General features: G+C 46.7%; 2 protein-coding genes across 4 annotated transcripts in view; both read right to left on the reverse strand.

Moving 5' to 3' along the window:
• Positions 1-768: 768 nt before the first annotated feature.
• On the reverse strand, positions 769-15344 carry CC2D1B (coiled-coil and C2 domain containing 1B). Of its 3 annotated transcripts, none has more exons than XM_030323902.1 (25): positions 15211-15344; positions 13573-13655; positions 12154-12298; positions 11253-11356; positions 10732-10890; positions 10178-10303; positions 9844-10003; positions 9451-9632; positions 9214-9289; positions 8993-9103; positions 8783-8913; positions 8497-8569; positions 8158-8294; positions 7739-7874; positions 7479-7654; positions 6958-7083; positions 6392-6450; positions 6187-6303; positions 5723-5796; positions 5519-5577; positions 5238-5289; positions 4733-4832; positions 4478-4568; positions 3136-3265; positions 769-2862 (listed from the first exon to the last, which is right to left on the reverse strand). In XM_030323902.1, exons 2-24 carry the CDS (start codon positions 13636-13638, stop codon positions 3137-3139), a joined length of 2589 nt encoding a protein of 862 aa, XP_030179762.1. In that variant the 5' UTR covers positions 13639-13655; positions 15211-15344; the 3' UTR covers positions 769-2862; position 3136. The 3 variants fall into 3 exon arrangements, with proteins under 3 accessions (XP_030179762.1, XP_030179763.1, XP_030179761.1); XM_030323903.1 differs by having other exon boundaries at positions 7739-7856; positions 13573-13659; positions 15211-15343; XM_030323901.1 differs by having other exon boundaries at positions 13573-13659; positions 15211-15343.
• A 2323-nt stretch (positions 15345-17667) lies between these two features.
• The window catches only part of ORC1 (origin recognition complex subunit 1), a 33268-nt gene continuing 24952 nt past the window's right edge, over positions 17668-25983 (reverse strand). The window contains exons 15-18 of the mRNA XM_030323904.1: positions 25767-25886; positions 21405-21574; positions 20118-20205; positions 17668-18406 (exon numbers count right to left, since the gene is read on the reverse strand). Of these exons, the coding sequence (XP_030179764.1) occupies positions 18215-18406; positions 20118-20205; positions 21405-21574; positions 25767-25886 (570 nt within the window). The 3' untranslated portion in view covers positions 17668-18214. The remainder of the gene's footprint in view (positions 18407-20117; positions 20206-21404; positions 21575-25766; positions 25887-25983) is intronic.

Genomic DNA, 25983 nt, shown 5'->3' on the forward strand with positions numbered 1-25983 from the left:
GTAATTTTCTAGAATATTAACTTAAAAGACTGAGATATACAGATCTTTGTAAGGAAAAAAAGAATTGCCATTGTGGTAACTTACTAAATTTTTAAAAAAATTATTGAATTCTTACCAAATGCCAGGCAGTGTAGTTTCTCCATGTATTTTTATTGACACTTTCTGAGCACTTGCTGGTCTCCAGGGCTACAGAAACTTTGCCCTAAGTTCCCATCTAATGTCTTCCATCATCCATCAGGATGGTTCCATCAGGAACCATTCAGTGGTTCCTGAATGCTGGTGGGCCCCAAATTTCAAAATGGATTTACTTCTATCATAACTAACCACTGGGGAATAATTTTTGCATCTAATGTGTTTCAGTCATCAAGCAATGTGAACACTGTTTCTATAACATGTTTGTGGTAGTGGTTTCTATTTTAATAATAATGGTAATGAGATTTTTAGGGACTGAATGTGTGGCCAGAAGGGCCAAAGAATAGAGCAGGAATGATAATGCCCAGTTTAGAGCTTGGGAATCTGAAGCCCTGAAAGGGAAGAATCTGTCTGTGATGGCACTGGACCAGGTGCAAGCTTCCTGGCTCTACCAGTCTCAGCCCCACAGTTTCATCCTAAAAGGAACTACTTTTACTTAAGGGACAAAAATCTTTTAGGAGCTGCCCAGAAACATTTAGAAAACATGCTCAGAATTTAGAAGTAATGCAGGTTTCACAATGGTGCTGTAAGAAAGGGAAGTAATGTTAAAGTCACAAAATATTTTTGCCCTTAAGATAAATTTCTAAAAAAATATTTTATTCCATATTTTGTTCATTTCAGTAATTCTGAAGAAAGCATGTCTTGCGCTAGATAGAAGAATTTAAAATGTAAAGCTATTTGGGTTGTGCCTGGTTCCCAAATGCCCAGGAATCACTGATCTCTGATGTTTGGTTGTTACATTAGGACAAATCTTGGGACAAGGAGGCAGAGTAGGCTCCTCCCACTACCAGTGACCCCGGCATGCCTTGGCTGCAACAAAGGCCTTTTAAGAATCTCAGTTTCCAAGTCCAATGGGCGGCTTTGTCTTGCCTTCCTTAGCCTGGAGGTTCTGTTTTCCAAAAGCAAAGGGTAATGAAACAGACTGAAGTAGAACAGGTTGTGAAGGGAAATCCTTGAGGCACAGAAAACTTCCTATCACATTGGAATAGGGCATTTCTAGCACAGGCCTGGGTTCAAACATTCCTAGGGCTGGTTGTTGAAACCTTTGAGGATAAATAGCCACAGCTGTCCATGTGGCCCTCTTAGTAAGCACCATGTTGGGTGCAAACCCTTAGGGGAAGACTAGGTTGGGTCAGGAACCCTCCTGACCACCCCTCTTTGCTCTAGGTCACCTTAAGAAGCCAACAATCCTTTTTAATTCTAGATTACTGCTTGTTTGACACACAGATAGGATTGCAATGAAGTGTTAAATCTCACATCTGTGTAAATGGTGGTAGTTCGCACATAGGTAAGTAAGACTGGCCAGAAAGCTTTTAGAAAACAGTCTTGTCATTCCTGTCCTGTTATCCACTAACAGCTCTACTCTTAAGGGCAGGAAGCATGGTCCAGCCCTATCCTGGGAAAAGACACATAAAAGCTCAACCCCTGAGCTGTGCTTATGCAATACTATAGTGACCAGTAAGCTGAATGTATTTGCTTCACTCGTAGCCTTTAAAAAATCTTGAGGAATGCTTTGTTGAACCTAAGTTAATGCTTCAAAAAAGGGGGGGGGGGGGAATGAGATATTAAAGTTTATTTCTAAGAAATGCAAAATATTGCAGTTTTGAATATTAAATCTATTGTAATTTACAAATCCCTCCATCGTCTCCATCCATTCAGAAAAACAAAGCCAAAGGAGGATCTCTTAGGAAGGAACTAAGGGATTCTTCTCACTGATCCTCGGAAGACACAAGGCTTCCCCTTGCCCTCTCTCAAAAGAGGAAGCCATAGCAGCAGTTTCTGTCAATTAACAAATGTTACTGCCACTCCTGCTTTAAAAGTGACAGGGAACAGGGCTTTTATCTAGGACTTTGATGATCACTCTTCATATAGAGTGTAAAACCCCTATAATGAATTAGATCTAGTTTCTTAAATAAAAACGGCTACATAAAATTACATACATATATATATGTATACGTATGTGTGTGTGTGTGTGTATATGTATATATATATATATATGTTATTTTTTTTTCTTCTAGTTAACAGTCATTTAGTCTTAAATGCATGGACCAAACCCGAGATCCAACCTCACCCTTATTTCCCACCACACATTCCCTCCTCCTCCACTGAAGCTCTGGGAAGCAGGGAGGCGAGTGCAGCAGCAGTCAGGAACCAAGGCACAGGCACAGCTGGGGTAAACGGAGTCATGTGGGATAGGCTGCCACTGACTAAGCAGGAGTCACGGAACCCTGCCTGCACCCTAGGCAGGGGGTTTCCCGATCATCCTCAAGTTCTCCCATCCCTTAGTTAGATCTTTTAAAGGCACATCCAGAAACGTTGCAACTGGAGGCTGTGGTAAGCTCCACACAGTTGCCAAACAGGGGTTAAGGGGCTGTAAGACTCAGTCACAGAGCGATGAGGCTATCCTTGCCTTCTCTCAGCGGGAGGGGGAGGCAAGGGAAGGGGGGAGGGGAATCCTGGAATCCAGCCTGCTTTTGTGGAGGTCCAGGGAGGGGCCAGCAACAGGAAAGACCTTGCTGTGTGTCAGTAATGCACATACTTAACAGATCTTTGGTGCTTGAGTAGCAGCATCTTCCTATGTACAAAGGCTTCTGTAGCCAGCAGAGCTGAGAAAAGTATGCTCCTGCACACAGTTGCTGGCCTGACTCCTCTCCCAGTACTGACAATCTCCTGCACAAGGGCACAAAGCATACACAGTAAGTCTAAACCGCAGTGAATATGCTAACAGTTTAGAAAAGATTTCCTGCGACAGACCTGGGAAGGTTAACTTCCCTTCCCAGTTCTCTTGAGGATCATGAGAAACTCAGCCCAAGCCCTACCCAACAGTTTTGCCTCCTAGTTGTCCTCACAGATGAGAAATTCCTACGTCTTCTCTCCAGATAGGAGGGGAGTACTGGAAGGGTCTCTGAGGGCAGAAGTTTGAGGACTTAGATGGATGCCCACCTTATAGGCCTCTGGGCTCCAGGACCAGCCAGTTCTCAGTGACCATCTGCACATCCTGGCCACTCAGAGGCTCCCGCAGCCTCACTTTCACCTCCAGCTTGCCCCCAGTGGGCTTCCTTCCATCCAGGACCTGTGAGGACCACAGAGGGAGATGGTAAGTGAGATGGGCCAGGGGCTGGGAGCAGACCGCTCCCTATGCTCACAGGAAAGAAAGGAGCTCAACTGTCCTTCAGTGTCAACACAAGAGTCTCCATGACAATGCTGCCCTCCTGCTTTTTGGTGGTTTTAGGTTAAGTCTTATAAAAACTAACATGGAAATCCAAAGAAGTGTCAATGCTCTAAAGAGACAAGAAACCCAGAGCTCTGCCCACTCAGTTTCCTCACAGTTCCTGGAAAAAATGCTCTGGCTTCATGCTATAGCCTGAAAACCACTAAGCCCAAACCCATACTTCACAGATGGCTCAGAAAGTAGTGAATGGTAAGGCTTCGAAACCACCGTGTGGCAAGGTCAGGACTAGAACCCAGGCCAAGAGTTCCTTTCCACCCATCACACTGCTCCCTTCCTTCCAAGCAGGAGCCTGGGCTGCTAGAGTACAAAGCAGGACTACAGGCTCAAGAAGTCTGCCTGTAGTTGGGCAAACACAGAGCAGACCTGGCTTAAGAACATCCCCCCACCGGGCCCCCCCAAAACAGGCAGGGAGTGAGGGCAGGCACACTGTAGAGGGAAAAGCCCTGGCCTACAAATGCATCAGCAAGGATCTGGGCTGAGGTCTGCCAGGGACACAATATTTGTGCTTACGGAACACCCTTGTCACTGGACCTTAGTTTCCTCACCTGTCATAGACAAGCTCTCAGAGTCCCTGCCTAGGAAATTCATGTAAGTTCATACAAGTTTAAGGAGCTGTCTGGAGCCAATTCCTAAACACAGACTAGCTGCATTCTTGTGGGCCCCCAATCTGGAACTACCTTATCAGCTTTATGTCCAGAGCCTATTCCACTTCTTCATGATGGCTAGACAACTGCCCCACCCACAACTCTGCCCCCCAAAACCTAGGAATTTATGTATGCCAAGTTGACAGCAATGATCAGACCCCTCAAGAGCCACCATACCTGGGAGCTTAGGTGACTCAGAGTATTGTGGAAAGAGTATCACTGCTTCTTGTGATGCTATGAAATTTTCTCAGATCCTCTGAATCTCTTCATTTGTGAAACAGGAATAGCACCTAGTCTACAGCGCATTTGTGGATATTTTTTCATTAATGGGCACAAAAAACCTACAGTAGGGAGTGGATATTCAGTGAATGTGGGGTATTTGCCAAGTCGTCTGGTTTGCCCATCCTACCTCCACAATCTCTCTGATCTCACACTCATTCTCCAGCCGCTCCAGCTTCAGGTGGGCTGTGCCAACCAGCTTGTCACTTCTGAAGAAGGATCTGGGGAACCAAGAATCAGCAGGGTATTGGACTGGGAAAAGCAGGGAAGGCAGGAATGAGCTGGCTGTGCCCAATGCAGGAAGACTGAATAGCAATAGGGGCAGCAACAGAAGCCCTTCCTTCCACCCAGCCCATCTTGGCAATGTACCTGACAAGGGCCTCACCCTTTGTGGAAGATTTCAAACTTGATTCCTTTGCTTTGGATCACCCTCCTGAAGCCCCGGTGGTTTCGGTTGATGTTTAGTTTGAAGAGCTGATCAAATTCTGCAATGGGAGAAGACAAGAAGTGGTGTGGGCTCCCAGGGATTTCCTGAGAAAGTGGAAACAGAGGTCCAGAGTTGGCCTCCCCTCTCTCTGCCAGCAATTCAAAGGGACTGCATCAGAGGGTGGTAGAGCATCTAGGTCCTGGCCTTGAAAGTCCACTCGGACAATTTTTGTAGTCTTATTAGACACAGATTATACCAAAATGGGATTCAACTCCCATTTCCACCACCTCCTTGCTATGGGGCCCTAGGCAAGTCCCTCTACCTCTCTGAGCCTCAGTTTCCCCAACTACTTTTATCTCCCAAGTTGAGTAAACCAGCTAAGAGAACAGATCTGAAAGCCCTCCGAAAAAAAAAATGCTGCACACATATCAGAGAATAAGAGAGAAGAGAAAGCGGTCCTCACCTGGAGAGTTTGTGTTCTTCACCACAGCTGTTTTGCTTTTTTGAGCCTGGTCCTAGAGCAGTAAGATGGGAGAGGTAAGGATAGCTTGAAAAAACAGCTGTATAGGGCAAAGAACTCTAGGCTAAATGTTGAGGGAAGTGACTTCCCCCTGTGAAGAATGCATCCAAGGGTCTTCAAACCGCTCCCTGTAGCCAGACCTCCCAGGGAATGCAGAGAAATTGTGCACAGGGTCCTGGATGGAAGATGGGTGTCAGGGGATCCTACCTCTCCCTGAACCTCACCGAGTTAGGGTAGTGGAACTCAAACCGCACAAAAGCATCCAAGTCATCAGGAGTCACTCCTATGAAGGAGAAATGAGAGTCAGGGTCAGAAGAAGTACCATGGAGCCTAGTGCTTGATATGGAGGATGAGCCAATGCCTCTCTATATTGACCGGGGGTGAAGTGTCTGGGCAACAGTCTGAAGTAAAGGTGGCTCTTGGGCTACCTGAAGGGGCTGGGAGGTTCATTCCCCGGACAATGATCAGATGCATTTCTGTGCTGTTGAGTTCTGAGAAGATCCTACAGCCAAGAAACAAGGAGAAAGCACAAAGTGAAGCAGGTGGTAGGAAAAGGTCCTCTCTTCCAGTGCCTGTTTGCCTGCCCAGTGGAGAAGTGGTCAGGAGAGAAGTGGTCAGGAGAGTAAGCCCAGGGAAGCAAAGATTGTCTGGGCTAACGGTGGCAGAGCTGGTATACAGATAGATCTCAGACCTATATGACCTCCAGTCCAGAGTTCCTTCCACAGCCACCACCCAGCTCTGAGCTTCTCACAGGCAGGTAGCTAAGCCCACTCCTCCCAACCCCAGCGCCTATGGCCAGGCCAAGCCTGGGAAGCCTCACTATAGGGGCCTAAGTCTCCAGTCCCTTGTCCTATCCCTGCATGGAGCCACTGTTTCCCTTAGGCTTTGGCACCTCACAGTCTGGAATGTCTTCAACTCAAAGTGGTGGCCGGGAGGGTCAAGGCCCTGAGCCTGGGCCAGCTGCAGGATCTCAAGCTGCTTCTTACGGTCCTGAGCGAGTTTCTCAAACCTGACAGGGATGGGTGGGCATGTCAGCATTGTAGGGCTCACTTTCTCCTTCCCACCCAATAAGCCCCAGCCCGAGGCCTTGCACTTACCGGGTAGTTTCGGCCACATTGCCCTGGTGCATGAACTGCTTGGAGAATAGCAGGCACTTCTAAAAATAAGGGCCCAGAGTGACTGCAGAGCCCACAGTGGAACATCTAGGTTGGCATTTGAAGCCTGACTTCTGAAAGTCCCAACCTTCTTCTGTAGCCTCACCCCTCCTTCTCCCAACACCTACCATATCCAAGGCCACTGTTCCCAAGTTCCATCAGACTCTTCTGCCTAAGTTTTTGTTGTTTCCTTTCCTGAGGATAGCCATTCCCCAAAATTCACTTAGCAAACTCCTATTTTTCCTTCAAAACCTAATGGAAACATCACTTCACAAGCAGACTTAAAGGCAGCAGTTCAGATAGATATACACATACAAAAATATACATCTATATCCATCTCCCTTGAAACTTTCTTCCTCCCGTCTATAAAGTACTTTACCCATTGTCACACAACCAGTAAGTGGAAGAGCTAGAATTTGAATCCAGGCCTATTTGATCTGGGCCCCATAACTTTACCCAAAGGATGCTGTGGGCACTGAAAGGGGAAGACAGACCAGCAGTCCACTGACCTCATGTTGCTCCAGAAGCATTTTTTGTAGCTGGGCATATACTTCCTCAGCCTTCTGGGAGAGCCGCAGGTCCTCATGGTGAATGAGGATGAAGTCACCCTCCTCATCCGTCAAGGGTGAAGGGACCTGCTCAGGTCACAAGGCCCCTCAGGGGCCCCAAGAGTCAGATTATTCCTCTACTGAGCCTAACAAATGCAGAAGCAAAACTAAATGTTTCTCCAGTTTCTACTAACCTCCAGTGATGGGAACTCATTGCCTCCCCATTCTATCCCAAGCTTTGCTCTGCTTTCCACTAGCCTTGCCATGCCTCGTCATCTCTGACCACAGGCAGCCCGCCTGGCCTTCCCTGGTCTCTCTTCGGGCAATGGGGTAGAGCAGCATAAGCAACAAGCTCTTTCTGTCTGCATCCTATCTGCATCGCATCCCCTCCAAGCAGCTGCTTCATTCACCGCCCTGCCTGTCAAGCCTGCCAATGCCTCCTCTGCCTGAGAAGTCCAGCTGCTTAAACAAGTGAAACTCACCTTGGAGAAGTCCACAGGTCGGCCAGCTCGTCGTACCTGGGTGATCTGAGCTTCAAGGCATTTGGCTACCCGCAGATGGGCTTTGGCCTGCTCCAGGTCCTGGCTGCGCTTGGCCTGCAGGGCTGCCCGTTGGTATTGCAGTTTCCGTGCCTCTAGCAATGCCAGCTGCTCGCGCACTGAAGGGCAAGGGATAATGGTTAGAATCATGCCTGTCTCTCACTACAGTCTTCACTCTTCCATCCCTCTTCTCCCCAACTCACCAGAGGGACTCAATGATTCCTTAGAACTTGAGGCCTTGGTCTCTGGCAGGGCACGGAATGAAGGGACCACAGGCTGTGCTGGCTTCTTGGCCACTGGGGCCTGGGCTGGGAGCTTATCCTGCAGGTTCCCGGGAAGCTGTCACACAGAATCTGTTCCCCACCCAGGCTCTCCTCCTAAGGCTGCACTAACTTACAGGGTTATGTGGACTGAACCAGGGCTCTGAAGTTAGACCTGGTTTGAATCTAGCTCTGCTAACCCCTAGCTGGGTACCCTTGGCTAAGTTTTTTCTCTGTAAAGCAAAAGAAAGCATACCTACCTCCCCGGGCTTGTTAGTATGGATAACAACAGGGTCTGGGTTTACCCCTCATCTGGGGTTTCCCCCCACCAGCCCCTGGAAGTCCCAGGCCCTGAGCCAAACCTCATCCTCATCCTCATTTTCCTCTGCTGGGGCTGTATCCTCCGAGGAAGCCAGTTTCTGGGCAGCTGCTAAAGTAGCTGCCACTACATCCCCATCAGTGCCCACAATGGGCTCCAGGCCAGGAATGGGGGGGAATCCTGTGGAAGAAAAGACAGCTGGGAGAGGATAGGTAGCCTTGGGGAAGCACAGGCTGCTGTGGGCCTTGGCTGGGTCTTCCTGGCCATGGCTGGGAGAGGTGGCTCCCACAGAGTAGAGGCAGATATAGGAGAAATCATTTCCCCTTCCCCCTTTCTTGCTCAGAGACCTCCTCAAAAAGCCCCTAGGCCAAGCCCCACTCACCTGGAGGAACAGGTAACTCAGCGAAGTCAACTCTCCGTCCTGCCCGGTGTGCTCGAATGGCATCTTGATATTGCTGCAAGGGAAGGAAGGGAGAACTTACAGTGGGCTGCAGTCTACAGGCCCCACACAGGGAGAGGAAGACTGAAAGCAGTCCTAGAAGGAAAAAGACCCCAGAGGCAGTAGGAAGTCCAGAAAGAGAGACAGACAGATGGAGACTCAAAGACCAGGACTAACTGCAGCAACAGAAGGCTGACATGGGGCAGGGGTTGTGCAGCTGTGGGCCCACCTTGGCAATGCGCTCATGCATCCGGGCCTTGCGCTCATCCCCACTGCCCCGGGCCTGGATGCCTGCCTCACGGTACTTGTTCAGTCTCTGCTGCAGGGCATCGAGCACTGTCTGTGGCTCAGCAGGGACCACTTGAAAGGATACAGGAGATGGTGTCAGTTCTGCCTCTCTCCAGGTCCCCCACTCCACAGTCCCACCATCCCATCCTACCTGGGGCTGCTGGAGTGTCAGGGGCCATCACTGGCTGCACTTGCTCCACTGCTGGGGGTACAACTGAGGGTTCTGTGAGGGCCTTGGAAGCCTGTGAGAGGGGCTTCAGGTCTGGGGACACAGAGTAGAGGTGTAGATGGGAGTCCCTGGGCAGCCCCAGCCCTGAAATTTTCCCCCAACCTCACCCTGAGCAGGCCCCACCCCACTGGCTCCATACTGACCCTCAGGTGCCGGGGGTATGGCACTCAGGTCCACAGGCTGCCCCTTCTCCAGGGCCTCCAGGACTGCACCAAATCTCTATAATAGGAAAAGCAGATGTGGGCATAAAACCAGGGTAAACTCTGGGCTGAAACCTCCTCCCCTCCCTCCCTGCCCCCGACCAGACTTACTCCAGGTCACTGTGGCCCCCTATGTGAAACAAAGGCTTGAATACAGGGCCTCTGATTCAGACATCATACCTTCCCAATCCTCATGAGCTCTCGGGCACGGTCTAAGTCTCCAGCCCGCTTGGCATTCAGGGCAGCCAATTTATACTCTCTCTGTCGGGCTGACAACAGGGCCTGTGGGTCTGGGTCTGAATCAGATGGGGCAGAAATGCCAGGACTGCCCAAGAGGCTTGTCTCAGGTTGGCAGGGGTTGTCTATTAAGAAACAAAAAGGCCGAAGACGGGGCATGAGGGTCAAAGAAGGTACATACCATGGGTTCCCAGTGTCTACTGCCTACAGATCTGGTTGGCCTGAGAACCTTTCAGAGAAGGTGCATCTGATGACAATGGACAGTGTGGCAGGATGGGGAGGTGGGCCATGGGCTCTGACTCGAAACTAGGATAGAACCTAAAGGTCTCCAGATACCTGGCTCCATCATGAAGGGAGCTGGGGCATCTGCCTCAGGGTTCCTGTCAGCTGTTTCCTGGGCGGCCAGCTGTTTCTTGCCCAAAGCCACTGGAGGTGGAATCTCATCCTCACTGATCTTCCTGCCTTTCCTCACAGCAGCCAGTTGGGACTCCAGAGTCTGAGAGAGAGAACCCAGAAATCCAGCCAGCCATCTTAGCCTGAACCCTGCTTGAAGACAGGCCAGGAATCCTTCACCTCCACAAGCCAGAGGGGAAGCGCCTCCCCTCTTGTTTCACCCACTGTCCTCTGCCCCACTCCACGCAGCCCTGCTCTCTGGCAAGGCCCAACCCACCTTTAGGCCACGTTCACAGCGCCTGGCTTTGGCTGCTTCACCTGCCTCCTTGGCACTGGCTGCAGCCTCCCGGTAGTTGTGGATCCGATCCTCCAGCAGAGCCTGCAGTCCCCGAGGCCCTCCAGCCTGTAGATACTTCAGTTCAGGGCATGGCCACTCCAGGGCCAGCTAGGCCCCTGCTGCTCCCTCCCTGCAAGGAAGCTGCCCCAGAAAATGGAGCTCTTGGATTCAAGGAGAAGGAAGAGCCTAAAAGCCTCAAGCTACGAGGCAAAGACTCACTGGAGAGGCCAGAGGCCGTGTCAGAGGCAAACACAGAGGCCTGGACAGTCTGTGGAAGCCAGGAAATGGCTGTAGGGGGTGGTTTGGGAGAACAGAGAGGCCTTTGAGGCTGGCCAGCCACCAAGCAGTTTCTCAGGCTTTGTCTCTGCTTGGGGCAGCTGCTGGAGGGCCCTGGGAGGGGTTACTGCAGCCTTCCTATGCAAACCACGCTACATGCATGTTATACACAGACATGTAGGGGCATCAAAGGCACACAAGATCCCTCCAGAACCTACCTGAGCTGCTGGGACTGAAGCTGTTAGTAGAGCTGTCTGTCCTGGAGGTTCAATGTTTTCCTGTCCCTTCTCTTCCTCAGAGCCACCTGGGCTGGCTGTCTTATCACCATCCAGTGGCCCAGCCTCCTCACCTTCACCCAGGACCTCCTGCAGCTCAGTCTGGGGAGACACAAGTCTCAGGAGCTTGGAAGCCTCATGGCCATATACATGATAGGATATAAGAATAAAGGGCCTTTGCCCCACAGCGATATTTCCCAGTATCAGTCACTGTGCCTAAAAGTCCTTTTTACCATTAATCTGACCAAGGAGAGCCTTAAAAACAGTAAACACTACAAATCTAAAAATCCCCAAATGCATAGTTCAGACCACACACCAAAGGGGATTAGTCTCACAGTGTAGTTGGGAAAATGGGCCCAAAAAGAGCAAGGCACTCACTCAACCTCAGAACACACGAGACAAACCCCAGGCCTCCTCCACAGGTTTGACCACAGAGCCCTCAGACACAAGCCTGGCAGACGCACCAGCAAGTCTGCATCGTCCTCCAGCCCTTCCTCCTCCTCCTCCTCCTCCACATCCCGCATACAGTCCGCAGCCAACTTCTCGATGTGGGCCATAGGCAGGGGGGCTGAGGGAAGAGGGTTACAGAGGCTCAGGGCAACTCAGAAAAAGTCCATGAGGAGTGTCTTCAATTCACTGTGACAGCAAGACACACCCAGGAAGAAATCTTCCTTCCCTTCCACAGCCAAAGTCCCACCTGGAAAATTCCTGCTCTTCCTTTGTGACCCAGCTCAAAAGACCCTCAGCTGGGAAAGCTTCCTGGCTCCTCCAACAAGCAATAAGTTGTTCCCTTCTTGGCATTTTTGTGTTGTAGTTATTCATAGACATGTCCATCCATTCCCCCAACCACACCTTTCACATATGTAAGATTTTTAACATCCACTGAAGCTTCACAACAATTATGCAAGATAAATAATATGATCTCCATTTTAAAGAATGAACTGATAATAAAACCAAAGATAATCTTCCTAACAGTGCAATCCTAGTAAGGGGCAGAGCGATGACTCAAACCCAGGCTCATCTAATCATCTACTTACACATTTGACACAATTTCTGTTAATTTATTATGTGCCCAATGCAGTCCATGCTGAGCCCCTCCTCTGTACTGGGCCCTGGCTACATCTAAGAGACCTGAGTCAGAGAATCAGACTGCTGATTGTCCACAATGGGGAGGGGGGCAGTCAGAGGAGTGAGCTTCCCTTCACACAGGGGAAGATGGCCTCTTGGTGGGAATGCTGCACAAGAATGGATATCAGAAGGACCAGGATATCTAATGGGCTCCTGCCAGTTGTGAGGAGAGAAACTCTCTACCTGCCTGAACCCATCTGGTCCCAGCACTGAGCCAGCCCAATGACACAAACTCACCCTGCCCCTTGGGTGCTGGCTTCTTGTCAGTGACCCCTGCTTCCCCTGTGAGGGCCAGTAGTTCAGCCTCCAGGTCCCCATCATCTTCAGTTTCCTCCATCCCCAGCAGCATGTCCTCTGGGCTGAATTCCACAAAGAGCCCCAGCTGAGAGCAGAGAAGGGTTCTTAGGAACCATACAATGAGGCCCAACCCCAGGGCCAGTCTCAGGCAGTCAGTGACTCCTTCACTGTGTGAAGCCCAATGTGCAAATAGGGAAACTGAGGCCTGAAACATTAGCCTTTGGAACAATTATCTCCCTGGTGACTATAAAGAACCCAGTAAGACTACACTGCCATTATTATTACTCACAACATAATAGCACTACATGCCAGGCACTGTACTTAGCACTCTATATAATTATTTTCATTAATTCTCACAATCCTGAGAAGTAGGTCCTATTTTATTTTAATTGCGGTAAAACATATCTAACATACAAATGATCATCTTAACCATTTTCTTTAAAGCTTTACACCCAACATGGGGCTTGAACTCAGGATCCCGAGATCCAGAGCTACCTGCTCCACTGACTGAGCCAGCCAGGTGCCCCTCACCTTAACCATTTTCAAGCGTACAGTTGAGTGGCATGAAGCCCATTCACACTGTTGGGCTACCATCACCATCATCCATCTACAGAACTCTTTTCATCTTATTAAACAACTCCCCTCTTCCCCCTCCCCCTGTCCATTACCATTCTACTTTCTGTCTCTATGAATTTGACTACTCTAGGAAAAGGTAGTCCTATTTTTATCTCCAAGTTCAGATGAAACTGAGACAGCCTTGTAAGTGGCAGACCTAGAATTTAAAAATAAAGGTCTTATGACTTCAGTGTATGCTCTTTATCCCACAACCTCCCTTACTCGCCTCTTTTAAGACATTAAGAATGGACTAAGAAGTTTCAGGACTTGGACCCAGAAGAAATAAAGGGAGCAGATTAGAGAATAGACTTCTGTCTCCCACCTGGGCCACAGCCCTGTGTCCCTAAGCAGCAAAACTCTCCAGGCACAGCCCTCAAGCCCTGGTATCCTTGGCTAGCAAGCAAAATCATGGCAGTAAATGAGAAACCCATAACAGTGCTGACACCCCATCAGAACACCCTAAATTTGGTGGTTCCTGAATCCTCCAGATCACTCATAGGGAGATGGCCATGGCAGGAGGATGCCTGGGTTGAAACACAAAAGAGTTCAGGCCTCATCTCCCACAGGTGGGTGGCAGGGGCTAGTCACAGGGTCTCTGCCAACTGTAGGAGGAACTGCTCAAAGTCTCTGCACTAATGGGGAAGTCAAACAGGTGACCCCGTTTGCCCAAGCTGTCTAGAGACCACCCCCCACCCCACCCCCAACCTCAGGCTGAGAAGTGAAGGAGGCTGTGTGTGTCCATACCTGCTTTGCAGCTGCCACACCCTGACCACTGGCCTGAGGGCCTTTCCGAGGTCTTGGCCCTGGCATCTCCACAGCCTAGACACCTGTCTGGCAGGGAGAGGAAGAGACTCAGACTGGAGCAGCCTATAAGCCCCACCTCCAATACTGCAACCTTGTGGTAAGGTGTGGTTATAGTAAACTCCCAGAGAAAAAAGGCAATGTTTAACACCAAAGGATGAAAAACTAACTCTGGAATCATAGCAATGAAGCAAGCAATATGGGAGATGGAAGGGATGGGACCCACCTGTTAATGGGTTTAAGCGGGGAGTGTGGACACACAATAAAACTTACTGAACTGATTGACCAATTTGGATTAAGCCCAAGAGGTTGAGTGAGGGGGAGTGGCATAGGAACAGGGCTGGTACAGGCTGGGTGGGATTCCAAAAGGCTCTAAAACTGTGCCAAACATGGTAGCCATCTATGGCTTTTAACTTTAAATTAATTAAATAAAATTTAAAGTCCAGTTCCTCAGCTAGTGGCTACCACTGGCCAGCACAAACACTGAACATTTTCATCACCACACAAAGTCCTAATAGACATTCTGCTCTAGAGAAATCTGACTCAGCATTCTGATTCAGAGATCTCACAACCTTTCACAGGAGTATGTGAAAATCTGTGCTGGGCACTGGGAGAGCAGGAATGAATCTGACATGTCTCAACCCTCAAAGAACATTTACATGGTGGGGACAGCCTCTTCAGTGGACAAAAACCGCACAGGGTAGCTCCAGGGAACCGGGATCCCCAGGAGTGGCCAATTATCCAGCACAGACAGAAAAGGCATCTTAGAGAAAGTGATGCTTGTGCTGCGTCATGAAAAAGTTGGAGGTAAGGAAGGGGTATGGAATTCCAAAAAGAGGGAACAACCTGACAGTGGTTCTAAGGTGAGAAACAGTGTGGTCTCCACAAGAAAGCTAAAGACCTGGGATTACTGGGGCATAAAGTGTGAGACAAAAATGGTACAAGCGAAGCTTGTAATCTCTACAGGGGGCAAAACAGAAAAACCTGTAAGCCTAAAGGGCGTTTGGCATTATCCTGAGGGCAGTGGACGTGAAGGGACCAGGTCAACGACTCAGAAACTCCCGCTGGCGAAAGAGGGGAAGGGGTAGGAGGAGAATGGAGGCTGGAAGCCTTCTCGGTACAGAACATCTCGCAACGTTCCCGCAAAAGAGGTGAGCAAAGGGAGCACGGGAGGCAGAGAAGCGGATGGATTCCACCGTCAGAGAGTAAAATCAACAGGGCTCCGAGGTTAACTGGATGTAGGCGCACGGGATGGGGCGCTCAGGGTAACTCCAAGCGTCAGAGTTCACTGACTTAGGTGAATGGCGGGCCGTCACCTGAGCGGGGGGCACGGAGCGAGCGAACTTGGGGAAGAGACGAGGTCAGTCAGACATGCCGAGTCTGCGGCTCCGGGGCAACGGGTAGGGCCGTCGGTGTTGGGCCCAGATTCTGGAGAGAAGCGGATAGCGGAAGCCGCAGGGGAGGCGAAGCCGAGGGACCCCACTCCGGCGCGGCAGGACGCGCAGCCCTGCCCGGCCCCAGGCCTCCATCTCCCCCGCCGCCCGGTATCTCCCCTCGCCGAGGGGCAGGTACGCTGCATACCTCGCGGCGGATCCAAAACCTGCCCGGGCCTTATCCACCCGGCTTCGCCTAGGGCTCCCGCGACCCCCGGGCGGCCGCAGTGGCAGCAGGTACAGCTACTGCCGTGACAGGAAGCGACTCTGCGGGAGACTGCTCGCGCCCTCACACGTGACTCCGCGGCCCGTAAGGCGCGCACTACGCATGCGCAATACGAGGTGGGCGTGACGAACCAACAGGTGACTCCAAGGGCGAGGTTTTCCAACGCGCAGGCGCCTTTGGGCAGGTAGGGCGAGGGTTGCGGAGAGGGTCGTTGGTTGGTGTTGGGTTGTAGCGCTGAGGGCGCAAATGCAGTAGGTTCGTCCTCTGCCTTTTGTATTTACAAGTTCCTCGCTATGTTTCCTCCCCTACACCCAGTATGAAGCTCCTGGGCGCAAACTCTCCAGACCTACATGGCCTCGCGCCCTCGCCCCGCCCCACTCTGAATGGAGGCGGGGCTTGTTTGCCACCCTCGTCAGTGTTGTCTTTGTAAATGAGTCTAGAGAAATAGAAATGGGGCTCACCATTTGTTTCCTAATCATTCAGCAACTTAATGTACCTTTTCCAGTCAGAAGGCGGGTTGAACACCTAAGATAAGACTGGCAGTGTTCATTGAACCTCTTCATGAAGTCGCTTCAGTTTAAAACCGAGATAACGCCTATAACCAGCAGGGCGATGAAATGGCGGGTGGATGGGGCGTTAAAGAGAATCTTCATCTTAAAATCTTGCAACGCGCACCTGCCTAAATTCCAAACTTTTAAGCTATTACTGTTTTGCGGTTTGTAGTTAGAGGTTTAAAAAATCTCCCAGTTTTTTTTGGACAAAGGGCTTTTCCATCTCCTTACTGCTTTTGGGTGATTTTCCAAGGAGACCGTCTTTACCACTTTAAAACTGAAGTTTCAAAAATAAAAAAGTTGAAGTTTCACTCCCATATTTCTTCTCATTAAACGTTTTATAATGAAATATTTAATATATACACAGATCTACAATATTTGCTTGAATGCAAGCTCCATAAAAGCATAAAATTCTCCCAAGTTCTCTCCAGTGCCTAGAGTAGTGCATGCATGGACATGGTAGGTACTCAAAATAAATAGTTCCTATTTTTTGTGTGAATTGACATAAATACGAGGGTGCCTACCACAGTTTAAGAAAAAAACCAGTACAATAGAGTGGAAAGCTGAGCTGTCAGCATAGAGCCCGTCGTAGGCCTGGAATCCAAAAACTGTGAGCTCATGACCTGAGCCAAAGTCTGACCTTAACTGACTGAGCCACCCAGGTACCCCTACAATGAACATTCTTGTACACAACTCCTGGGGTACACATGTTTTTTAGGGTAGGAGTGGGATCGCTGGCTCATAGGATTTCTGCATTTTCCAGATTAGATATTACCAAATTATGTCCAAAGTAGTTTCAATTTATATTCCCATCAGTGGGGCGTTTGGGTTCCAGTTGTTGCCTTATTGTCATGGAAACCTTCTCTAATACATGTGGAAATGTTTTGGCTTGCAAGTCTCATTTACTATGTTGCCATTTTGTTGGTCATTCAGGTTTCTTACTTTGTAGATGACTCATTTTTCCTTTTTATTATGTAATTCATTCTGTTACGGATCCTCCTTTATATGCAGTTATAAATATATGTGCATATTTTTTTCTGAATTGAGATTTGCAGATATTCTATTTCACTCATAAATATTTCATCATAATTCTCCTAAGAACAAGGGCATTCTCCTACATAACTACGGTATTTTCCACTCACAAAGTTTCACATTTACATAATACTTACATAATATATAGTCCATAGTTTTGTTTATAATCGTATCTCTTAAGTCCAGACCCAATCAAGTTTCACACGGTACATTTAGCCATGTCTCATTTCCCTATTCTCCCATGGTTTTTTGGTCTTTTGTGATACTATTTTTGAAGAGGAACAGTTGCTTTGTGTAATATTTTTCCCCAATTTTGATTTATCTGATAATTTTCTCATCAGCAGATTTGGGTCAAACACTCCTGGCATGATTATTACATCATAAGGAGGTTTTAGATGTCCGTTCCACTGTTGGCTGGAAATATAAATATGAGAATTGCAAAGTAACACAAAAAACCCTGCCAAGATTTTGACTGCAATAGATCTGTATTTAGAGATTACATCTCTTTATTACATATATTTCTTGATACCTTATATTTTGTGCTTTCTAAGTTTATTTAAATATTTGTTTTTTTTTTAAATTTTTTTTTTTTTTAACGTTTTATTTATTTTTGAGACAGGGAGAGACAGAGCATGAACGGGGGAGGGTCAGAGAGAGAAGGAGACACGGAATCTGAAACAGGCTCCAGGTTCTGAGCAGTAAGCACAGAGCCCGACGCGGGGCTCGAACTCACAGACAGTGAGATCGTGACCTGAGCCGAAGTCGGACGCTTAACCGACTGAGCCACCCAGGGGCCCCTAAATATTTGTTTTTGATAACTTTTAAAAATTATATTTTCTAGCTATTTGTTGGTATGGATTATTTGTCACTGGTATTATTTCCAGCAGTTCTTTTTTATAAACTAAGTTTGTTATATTTACATTGTTAAAAAGATACATGACATACAGTAAGTCTTCCTCTAATCCCTGACCATAGCCATCTAGTTCTTCTCCAGAGGGAACCAATGTAACCAATTTCTTACATATTCTTCCACAACTATTTTATACAGATACATATAATTGTGTATATACCACCTTACCATTAAGTAAATGGCAGGGCCACTAACAAATAAAAATCACAAGGAGGGCTTATAGTAGGAAGGATGGTTTGGTTTTATAATCTGATGTTTGTAATGTCTGCAAACTTCTCAAACACTCTAGAAAAAGCAAATTATTTAATGGAAAATTCCAAAATACATGACAGCCATTTCCATTCAGTATACTTTGCTACAATTTGACGTGCTTAGAAAAAGGAAATCAAGCTCTTCGAAAACATCTGATCACAGTCCTTCCTCGTGAAGCTCTTCACTCCTTCAGCGCGTACAGCACATCATCCTGGCTGACATTGAGCCGCACACGAAGGAGCAGGTCATTCCTGCTGGACTCCACAAGGAGAAGGCGACAAGAGCCTAGATGAGAGCACACTGCCATTGTCTCTGACATGGTAGGGTACGGAAGTCCCTCCATTCTGCACAGTGCCACGTGTTGACTGTATACCTAGAAACAAAAAGCAAATCTGAGGTCAAATGTCAGAAAGTTTAAGAGGAAAGGTAGTCCTGATTCTGTACCTGATCATTTATTTCTTCTTTTAGGAAAGTCAGACACTTCTTGTCCAGGATACTCAATACCCTGAAAGCATCAACAGGTGCCCCAATGGGGCACAAATGCAGGGGCAGAATGCTATCTATTCTGGCTTTGGAATCAGAGCAGGTCTGAATCCTGGTTCTACCATTCACCTAAATATGCAACCCTGGGCAAGTGATTTCACTTTTTGAGCTTCAGTTTTATCTATTAAATATACTGCCACATCCCTCATGTGTTAATGGATATAAAATATCTAGTAATTGTCACTCATACAAACAATCCTAGTCTCCAGGGAGAATTGAGAGTTCCAATTGAGATTTTCATAATTCAGGTTAAATTTTACTACAAGGGTATTTTCCTTAGCAGATAATAGCACACAGGTACTAAAGCATGACCTCTGGAAAAGCAGAAAGGCCCAGGAAGAATGCTGCACAAGACAGGCAGGAAGATAATGGGAAACAGATTCCTAAAGCGCCCCAGTGTGTCAGGCAAGTCTGAAGCACTTCCTGGTCACTCTTATTCTATTTATAAATCACCCCAACCCCCACTCCCATCCAGGCTGGGAGCTTCTCAGGAGCCAGGGATATTGACCAATTCAGCTCAGGGTTCCTGGATCACATCACAGGATTGACACACTGCAGATGTTCAGGAAATGTTTACAAACTGAAATGAAGGCTGCTTTCTACAGAAGAGCTGTCTCAGGCCCTAGAAGAACAATAATGGGCAAACATAACCAACACCTAAATGTTTAAAACAGAATTTAAAGAAAACGTGAAAGGAAGTAAAGAAATAGCTGGAAGGAAAATGTCTTCCTGACCTCTCCATTTGTATGTCTAAAACATAGTGACACACACACACAAACATATACACTCCCAGGTATACACTCAAACACCTTCAATAATATTTTAAGGCAGCTCATTACCTATGGACACTAGTTTTCAACAGAACTCTAAGGCACATGCCCTAGTGATTCCTTTTACTTGATACACTTGAAACTATGCTCAAAGGAGGTTTGGATTGGTCTAATTTGTTTTTAAAATGGGTCATTCTGGGGAGGCCTGGGTGGCTCAGTCCGTTAAGTGTCAGACTCTTGATTTTGGGCTCAGGTCATGATCTCATGGTTCATGAGATAGAGCACCATATGGGGCTCTGGAAAATGGAATTTTCCATTAAATTAAGATTCTCTCTCTCTCCCTCTCTCTACCCCTCCGCTGCTCATATTCATTGGTCCCCTCGCCCTCTCTCTCTAGCACATAAAATAAATAAATTAAAATTAAAGAAAAAAATGGGTCATTCTGAGAGCCTTATCCCCACCACACAAGCTTTATTAGGGCAATATCTCTTGTTCCTACTCATCTTTAAATCTCTTACTCCTAAAACAGTATCTGGCACATAGTACTCCTTCAATCTAATATGCAGAAACCAGTTGCTAAAGGTCTCTTCTCATACAACTAAATAAAAATATCACATAAAAATAGGTGTTGGTCTGATATTCTGTAACATAACAGGTTGGCACAAATAAAGACTAACTGTTACACAGTGATTGAAATTCCCACCCATTTAAGAAACACCAAAACCAAAATCTAGAAGGATTTGGGGGGGAAAAAAAAAAAATATCACTTACCTGTTGAAATGTTGCTTCTTCTAGTCCTGATCGGCGGAACTCAGCAAGTATGGCTCTCAGGAAACTCTGTTCCAGAACAGAGGAGTTTCTCAAAGAAAATGAGATGTGAATTCTCATAAGTGGCTATACCACCAGCCCAGAGAAAAGTCAAATATTAAGTTTTTCTGTCTTTAGAGAAAAGAGAAGAAAAAACTGGGAAATACTTTCTCCTATATTATTCAGCAAGTTTTCTCCTACCCCCTAAAGTTTCAAAATGATATAGAAAATGCCACTTCGGAAGCCAGGCAACACAGCAACTGTATCTGGAAATATACCAGCACACTCATTTCATGAGCAGAGTGTATCATTCAGTGTAAGAGGACTAGTCCAATAGCACTTTACTTCACTCAGTAAGTGGTCACAGTTCTCCTCCTGTACGAAGTTTGCATTTCTTTATTTTTTCTTTTATTTATTTATTTTTTTAACGTTTATTTATTTTTGAGACAGAGAGAGACAGAGCATGAACGGGGGAGGGTCAAAGAGAGGGAGACACAGAATCTGAAACAGGCTCCAGGCTCTGAGCTGTCAGCACAGAGCCTGATGCAGGGCTCGAACTCATGGACCGCGAGCATGACCTGAGCTGAAGTTGGCCGCCCCACCGACTGAGCCACCCAGGCGCCCCTCTTTTATTTTTTTAAAAGTTTTATTTACATAATCTCTACATCCCATGTGGGGCTTGATCTCACCTCAAGATCAACAGTCACACATTCTTCTGACTGAGTCAGCCAGGTGCCCCAGATTTGCATTTCTATTTCTCTGTAGACTATGCCCCTTAAGAAAAGGATAGTGTCTGGGGCACCTGGGTGGCTCAGTCAGTTGATCGTCTGACTCTTTATCTCAGCTCAGGTCTTGATCTCAGGGTCGTGAGTTCAAGCCCCATGCTGGGCCGTGCACTGGGTGTGAAGCCTACTTAAAGAAAGAAAGAAGTGGGGGAGGGAGGGAAAAGGACAGTGTCTTCAGTAAATGCAGTTCTGAATGAGTAAAAGCTTAGAAACTTCTATGGCCTTCCTAGAATGTGGACCTCTCCAGAGGTTTTCCAAGGAAGGTCCAGGGTCAGGAAGCAAAAGAATCTTACTTTTTAAAACACTGAATACATTTTGACATATAACATTATGTACTTTTAGGATTTACAAATGTGTTACTCTGAAACATTTGTATATTGTAATATAATTGCCTTTACAGCTATACTTATCAAGTTACATAATCATGGTACAATATTGTTATCCACATCCATTAGAAGCAACTTACTTGATGGCAGTGATATATGATGACGAAAACATCTCATCTACTGCTTGCAGCAAGTGGGCTACAGTGACCAGGCCAGGGGAGTCGGGCTTCTGACAGGAGAACTCACAGATCTCTGTGGCACGCCTACAAATGTCCAGGCAGCGTCGTGCATCTCCAGAAAGGGCTGCTACCTACAAGAGGGAATATTTTATTCCTTGAGGTCCCTTTACCATCTCAGCCCAGGAGAAAAACCAACAGGTTCTGTGTTCAGCTAAAAAGGAAAGGCAGTGCTGGGAATGGGCTTAAGCCTGATGTTATGTACTTAGACCCAGTAGGAACCTGGTGGAAGCCCGGGTATAAATTACTAAAATGTACCTGGGACTCTTCCTTTAGTCCAAACCTTTATTTTGGGTTTACAGATAAATCCATAATGGAAAGGGCAGGGATTCTCAGCTTTATTTAAAATTTGGGATATGGGGGCGCCTGGATGGCTCAGTCTGTTGAGCGTCCAACTTCAGCTCAGGTCGTGATCTCCTGGTTGGTGAGTTCCAGCCCTATGTTGGGACTCTGTCTCCTCTCACTCTGCCCCTTCCCCACTCATGTGGCACATGCACACGTGCTCTCTCTCTCAAAAAAGTAAATAAATAAAACTTAAAAAAAAAAAAAAGAAGGAAGGGAGCCACAAAGCTGAAGGACACAGAGGATTCTGTGGTTAGATGAATCAGACCAACCCACAATGCCAACAACTCCGCTGTTGCTCCTTTCTTTCCACATGCAGATTCCCTTCACAGGGAATCCTGTACTCTGCCAAACTGACTCAGAAAGCCACTTGCACTTTAAATTTCACAGAGGGAATTCCTGGACTCTGCAGCCTGCAAGGATCTCAGTATTCCAATATCGGCCAGCAATCCCCACCACTTGCCCAACAACAATCACAGGTAACGATGTCCTGCCTGACAACATCCTGAAATGATTACTTCCTTCCAAAATTCCATGTTAAGTTTAAAAGAGCAAATTGTATAGGCATATAAGTACACAACACACCAAGATTAGAAGCAGTCACTTGAGGGAAGTGAGATTATAGGAGTCTTTAAATGTTTTGTGTATATTAGTTTCCAGAATGCAAATTTAAGACATTCTAAAGGTCACTCTTCAAGTAACCCAAGACAAGAACAGGAGTATCAGTTTATATTCTTCCTTTCTCTAATTTCCCATTTAGTTGGTAAAGATGTCCCATGGATGTTTCCACCTATCACTTCTTCCCTCCAATCACCATTCCCACTGCCTTGTGAAGCAGCACCGTGTAGTGGCTCCTAACATGGACTCAAGAGCTACCTCAAAGAACAAAGAACAAAGTGAACAGGTGACCCTGGAAAGCAAGAAAACACCCAAAGCAGTTCTTGCCCAGTTCTTATCCACAAACTTTGATGACCATAAATCCCCCTTTTTAACTGCTCTGGGGTGCAGGAGACGAAAGAAAAGCTAGGGCCCATCCAACATGGAATCTAACAGAAGACCCTGTATAAACTTGGGCTGTGACCTCCAATACAGCCTCAGCATGAGGGTGAATGAAAGACCCATCATGCAAGAGATGGCAAGAAAAATGGCCTGTTTAGACCTTGGTGCTAGGTAGGTGTAAAAACCAACCTATAACTACAAGCCTTCCCGTGGATTTGAAGCCCAAATTTCTGTTGTGTTTCCTAAAAACCTCAAGTGGAGAATTCTGTTTAAAAACGGTCCCAGTTGATAGTGGCCCTTGGTAACTGACAGAAGGAAAAACAAAACAAATTCTAAATGAACTAATTTCAACCCAGTCCTCAATTCTTAGAGAAAGCCCTAAGGAACATGAGCATACAATAGAAAAAACGAAACAAAACAAAACAAAAAAAATTCAAGACCCAGAAATAAGGAAACAAGGGCACATATGCAGGGAAACAGTAATCAATAGGATTAGATCCACAAAGACTCAGGTAAGATACAGAACATAAGATATATTTGTTTCTTTATGTGTAAAGAAATGGAAGAGAGGTTTGAAATGACAGGCAAGAGTTTTGAGTAAAAAAAGCATCTAAATTCAATGCCTTGTGAAACCAAGAACCCTAAAAGGATGGGAAGCAACAGGGGGAATAGTGGCTTACAGAATAGCCAATTCTGTAAGTTGGCAGAGTAGTGGTTGACTCTGCAGACCAGAGAAAGCCAATTCCTAAGCCAGTATTAAGGAATCCAAGAACGAATCGAAGTTACACTATATATCTTCAAAATGCTCAGACAATAGTGATACTGGAACTGGAGGTAAAGGGGGATGTTTGGCTAAAATAAGGAGGACTGGTTGAAAGTTAAGAAATTGATGCCCTAGATTAGGAGTCAGCAAACTACAGCTTGCCATACATTTTTGTACATTTAAAAAGTTTTATTGGAACACAACTGTGAGCATTCATTTAATATACTGTGCATGGCTGCATTCAAGATGCAAGGGCAGAGGTGAATAGTGGTGACAGAGACCATTATAAAAAAAGCCTACAACATTTCCTTCCTGGCCTTTCACAGAAAAAGTTTGCTGACCCTTGCCCTAGATCCCTCCCCCATTTCATGCTGCTGGGTAAACATTAGGGCCACTGAGGAAGTTTTAGGGCTCTGTAGGAAAATTTTGTGCCTTGGTAATTTGTACTGTTTCCATAAAACTCTTTGCCTGGGAGATTATCCCTCTTCTGCCATGGCATGAGTTCAGGGATTTATTCTCAAATAAAGATAAAAAGTCTCTGAACCAGGGAACACCAGGTATTATTGCAGGGGAGGGGATGTCCCTCACTAGATATAAATGGTTACTGTTTGCATGCTGGATTTGAAGACCTCTACCCTCTCTGACTCCAGCCTACCTCCCCCACTCCCAGAATACTGCCCTCCAGGCAGGACCTGGGACACCCAGTCTGGGAAATCTGCCTATCCTAATGGGAAAGAACTGGAGATACTGAAATTGGCCCAATCAGATTACCCCACAGTGAAGCTCCCAGAGAACAAGCCCCACTCATGTGCTCAGCCCTCCCAAAAGCTTTTTAATCTTTACTCATACACCAGAGTGGACAACCAAGACATCTGAGGAAAGTCTCCAACCATGCAGGACAGAGACTAAATTCAAAAGACAAAAGCATCTTGGAGGAAAAGTGAGAAGACAACCTCAAATAAACAGAACAGCATAAGAAAAAAGGACCCTTCGGAGAGAGAGAGAGAGAGAGAGAGAGAGAGAGAGAGGAAAAAAAAGAACTTTTAGAAAGTGCATGATAGCAAAAGTGAAAAACTACCTAACAGAAAGGTTAGATGGTAACTTTGAGGATCTTGCTCCTGGAAAGCAAACCTTAGAGACAAGCACTGTATCTGGCTTGCCTCTGACCCCAGCACCCAGCTCTGAGCTGGCATTACATGTGCTGCTATAGGCACTCAGAATTCAGATCATTTCAACCAAGAAGAACCAGAAAAAAGTTTGTATTTCTTTTAAGTGCTGAAATGCTGTGGATGTGTGGTTTCTTGCACTTAGCTTGAAGCAGACATTTAAACTACTTTATTCCTCAGCAGCCTTGGAGAATAGTCTTGGTTGGCATTCTCCCAGTGAGCTTGGAGGATGTGCATGTCCAATACCTCGCACCTATCCTGGAGTGTGCACCTTACTAGGCACATTACAGACATGATCTCATTTAATTCCCTATTATTATTATTCCCATTTATTTATTTATTATTTCCTATTATTATTTCCATTTTTTCAAAGAAAACTAAGGCTCAGGAAGTTTTTTTTTTTTTTTTAATTTTTTTTTCAACGTTTTTAATTTATTTTTGGGACAGAGAGACACAGAGCATGAACGGGGGAGGGGCAGAGAGAGAGGGAGACACAGAATCGGAAACAGGCTCCAGGCTCTGAGCCATCAGCCCAGAGCCTGACGCGGGGCTCGAACTCACGGACCGCGAGATCGTGACCTGGCTGAAGTCGGACGCTTAACCGACTGTGCCACCCAGGCGCCCCAAGGCTCAGGAAGTTTTTAAGTAACTTTCATATAACCTTCCAATGCCTACTAAGTATTAGAGCCAGAACTTAAACCAGGTTTGCTACCTGACTGCCTATACAACCCTTTTCATTATACAAAGCTGCCTGTTACCTGAATCAATTAATCTTCGTTTGTATATAAGCCCACCACACTCACAGCCTGCTAATTAATTATACAATAAGAAGGTTAAGGAATTGTTCCCAATTTTGTTTCTACTTTTGGTATTTATTTTTATAGGACTTTCTAAATTTCTCTTCATCTTCAGAGCACCTAACACAAGGCAGGTGCTCAGCAAAGACTTGCCGCCTGGTTTGTAGGTGCAAGTAGGAGCTCCCTGAAAGTGACTTACCTTCCTAGCTACCAGTTGGATGGCATCATCCTCAAAGGCCTTTACATGTTTGAGTCGGGATATTAGGATCTGCTGCAGTTGGCTGTGAGTATAGGGCTGGAAGGACATCCTGGTAAGACCCTGGGGAAGACAAGATAACAGACAAATAAGTTCATTAATTGCCCACTCTGACAGTCCTGCTGGACAGCCACCCTCAAGTTCCCAAACTGGTTCCCAA

The sequence above is a fragment of the Lynx canadensis genome, chromosome C1 (assembly GCF_007474595.2).
Source record: "Lynx canadensis isolate LIC74 chromosome C1, mLynCan4.pri.v2, whole genome shotgun sequence".
Lineage (NCBI taxonomy): Eukaryota > Metazoa > Chordata > Mammalia > Carnivora > Felidae > Lynx > Lynx canadensis.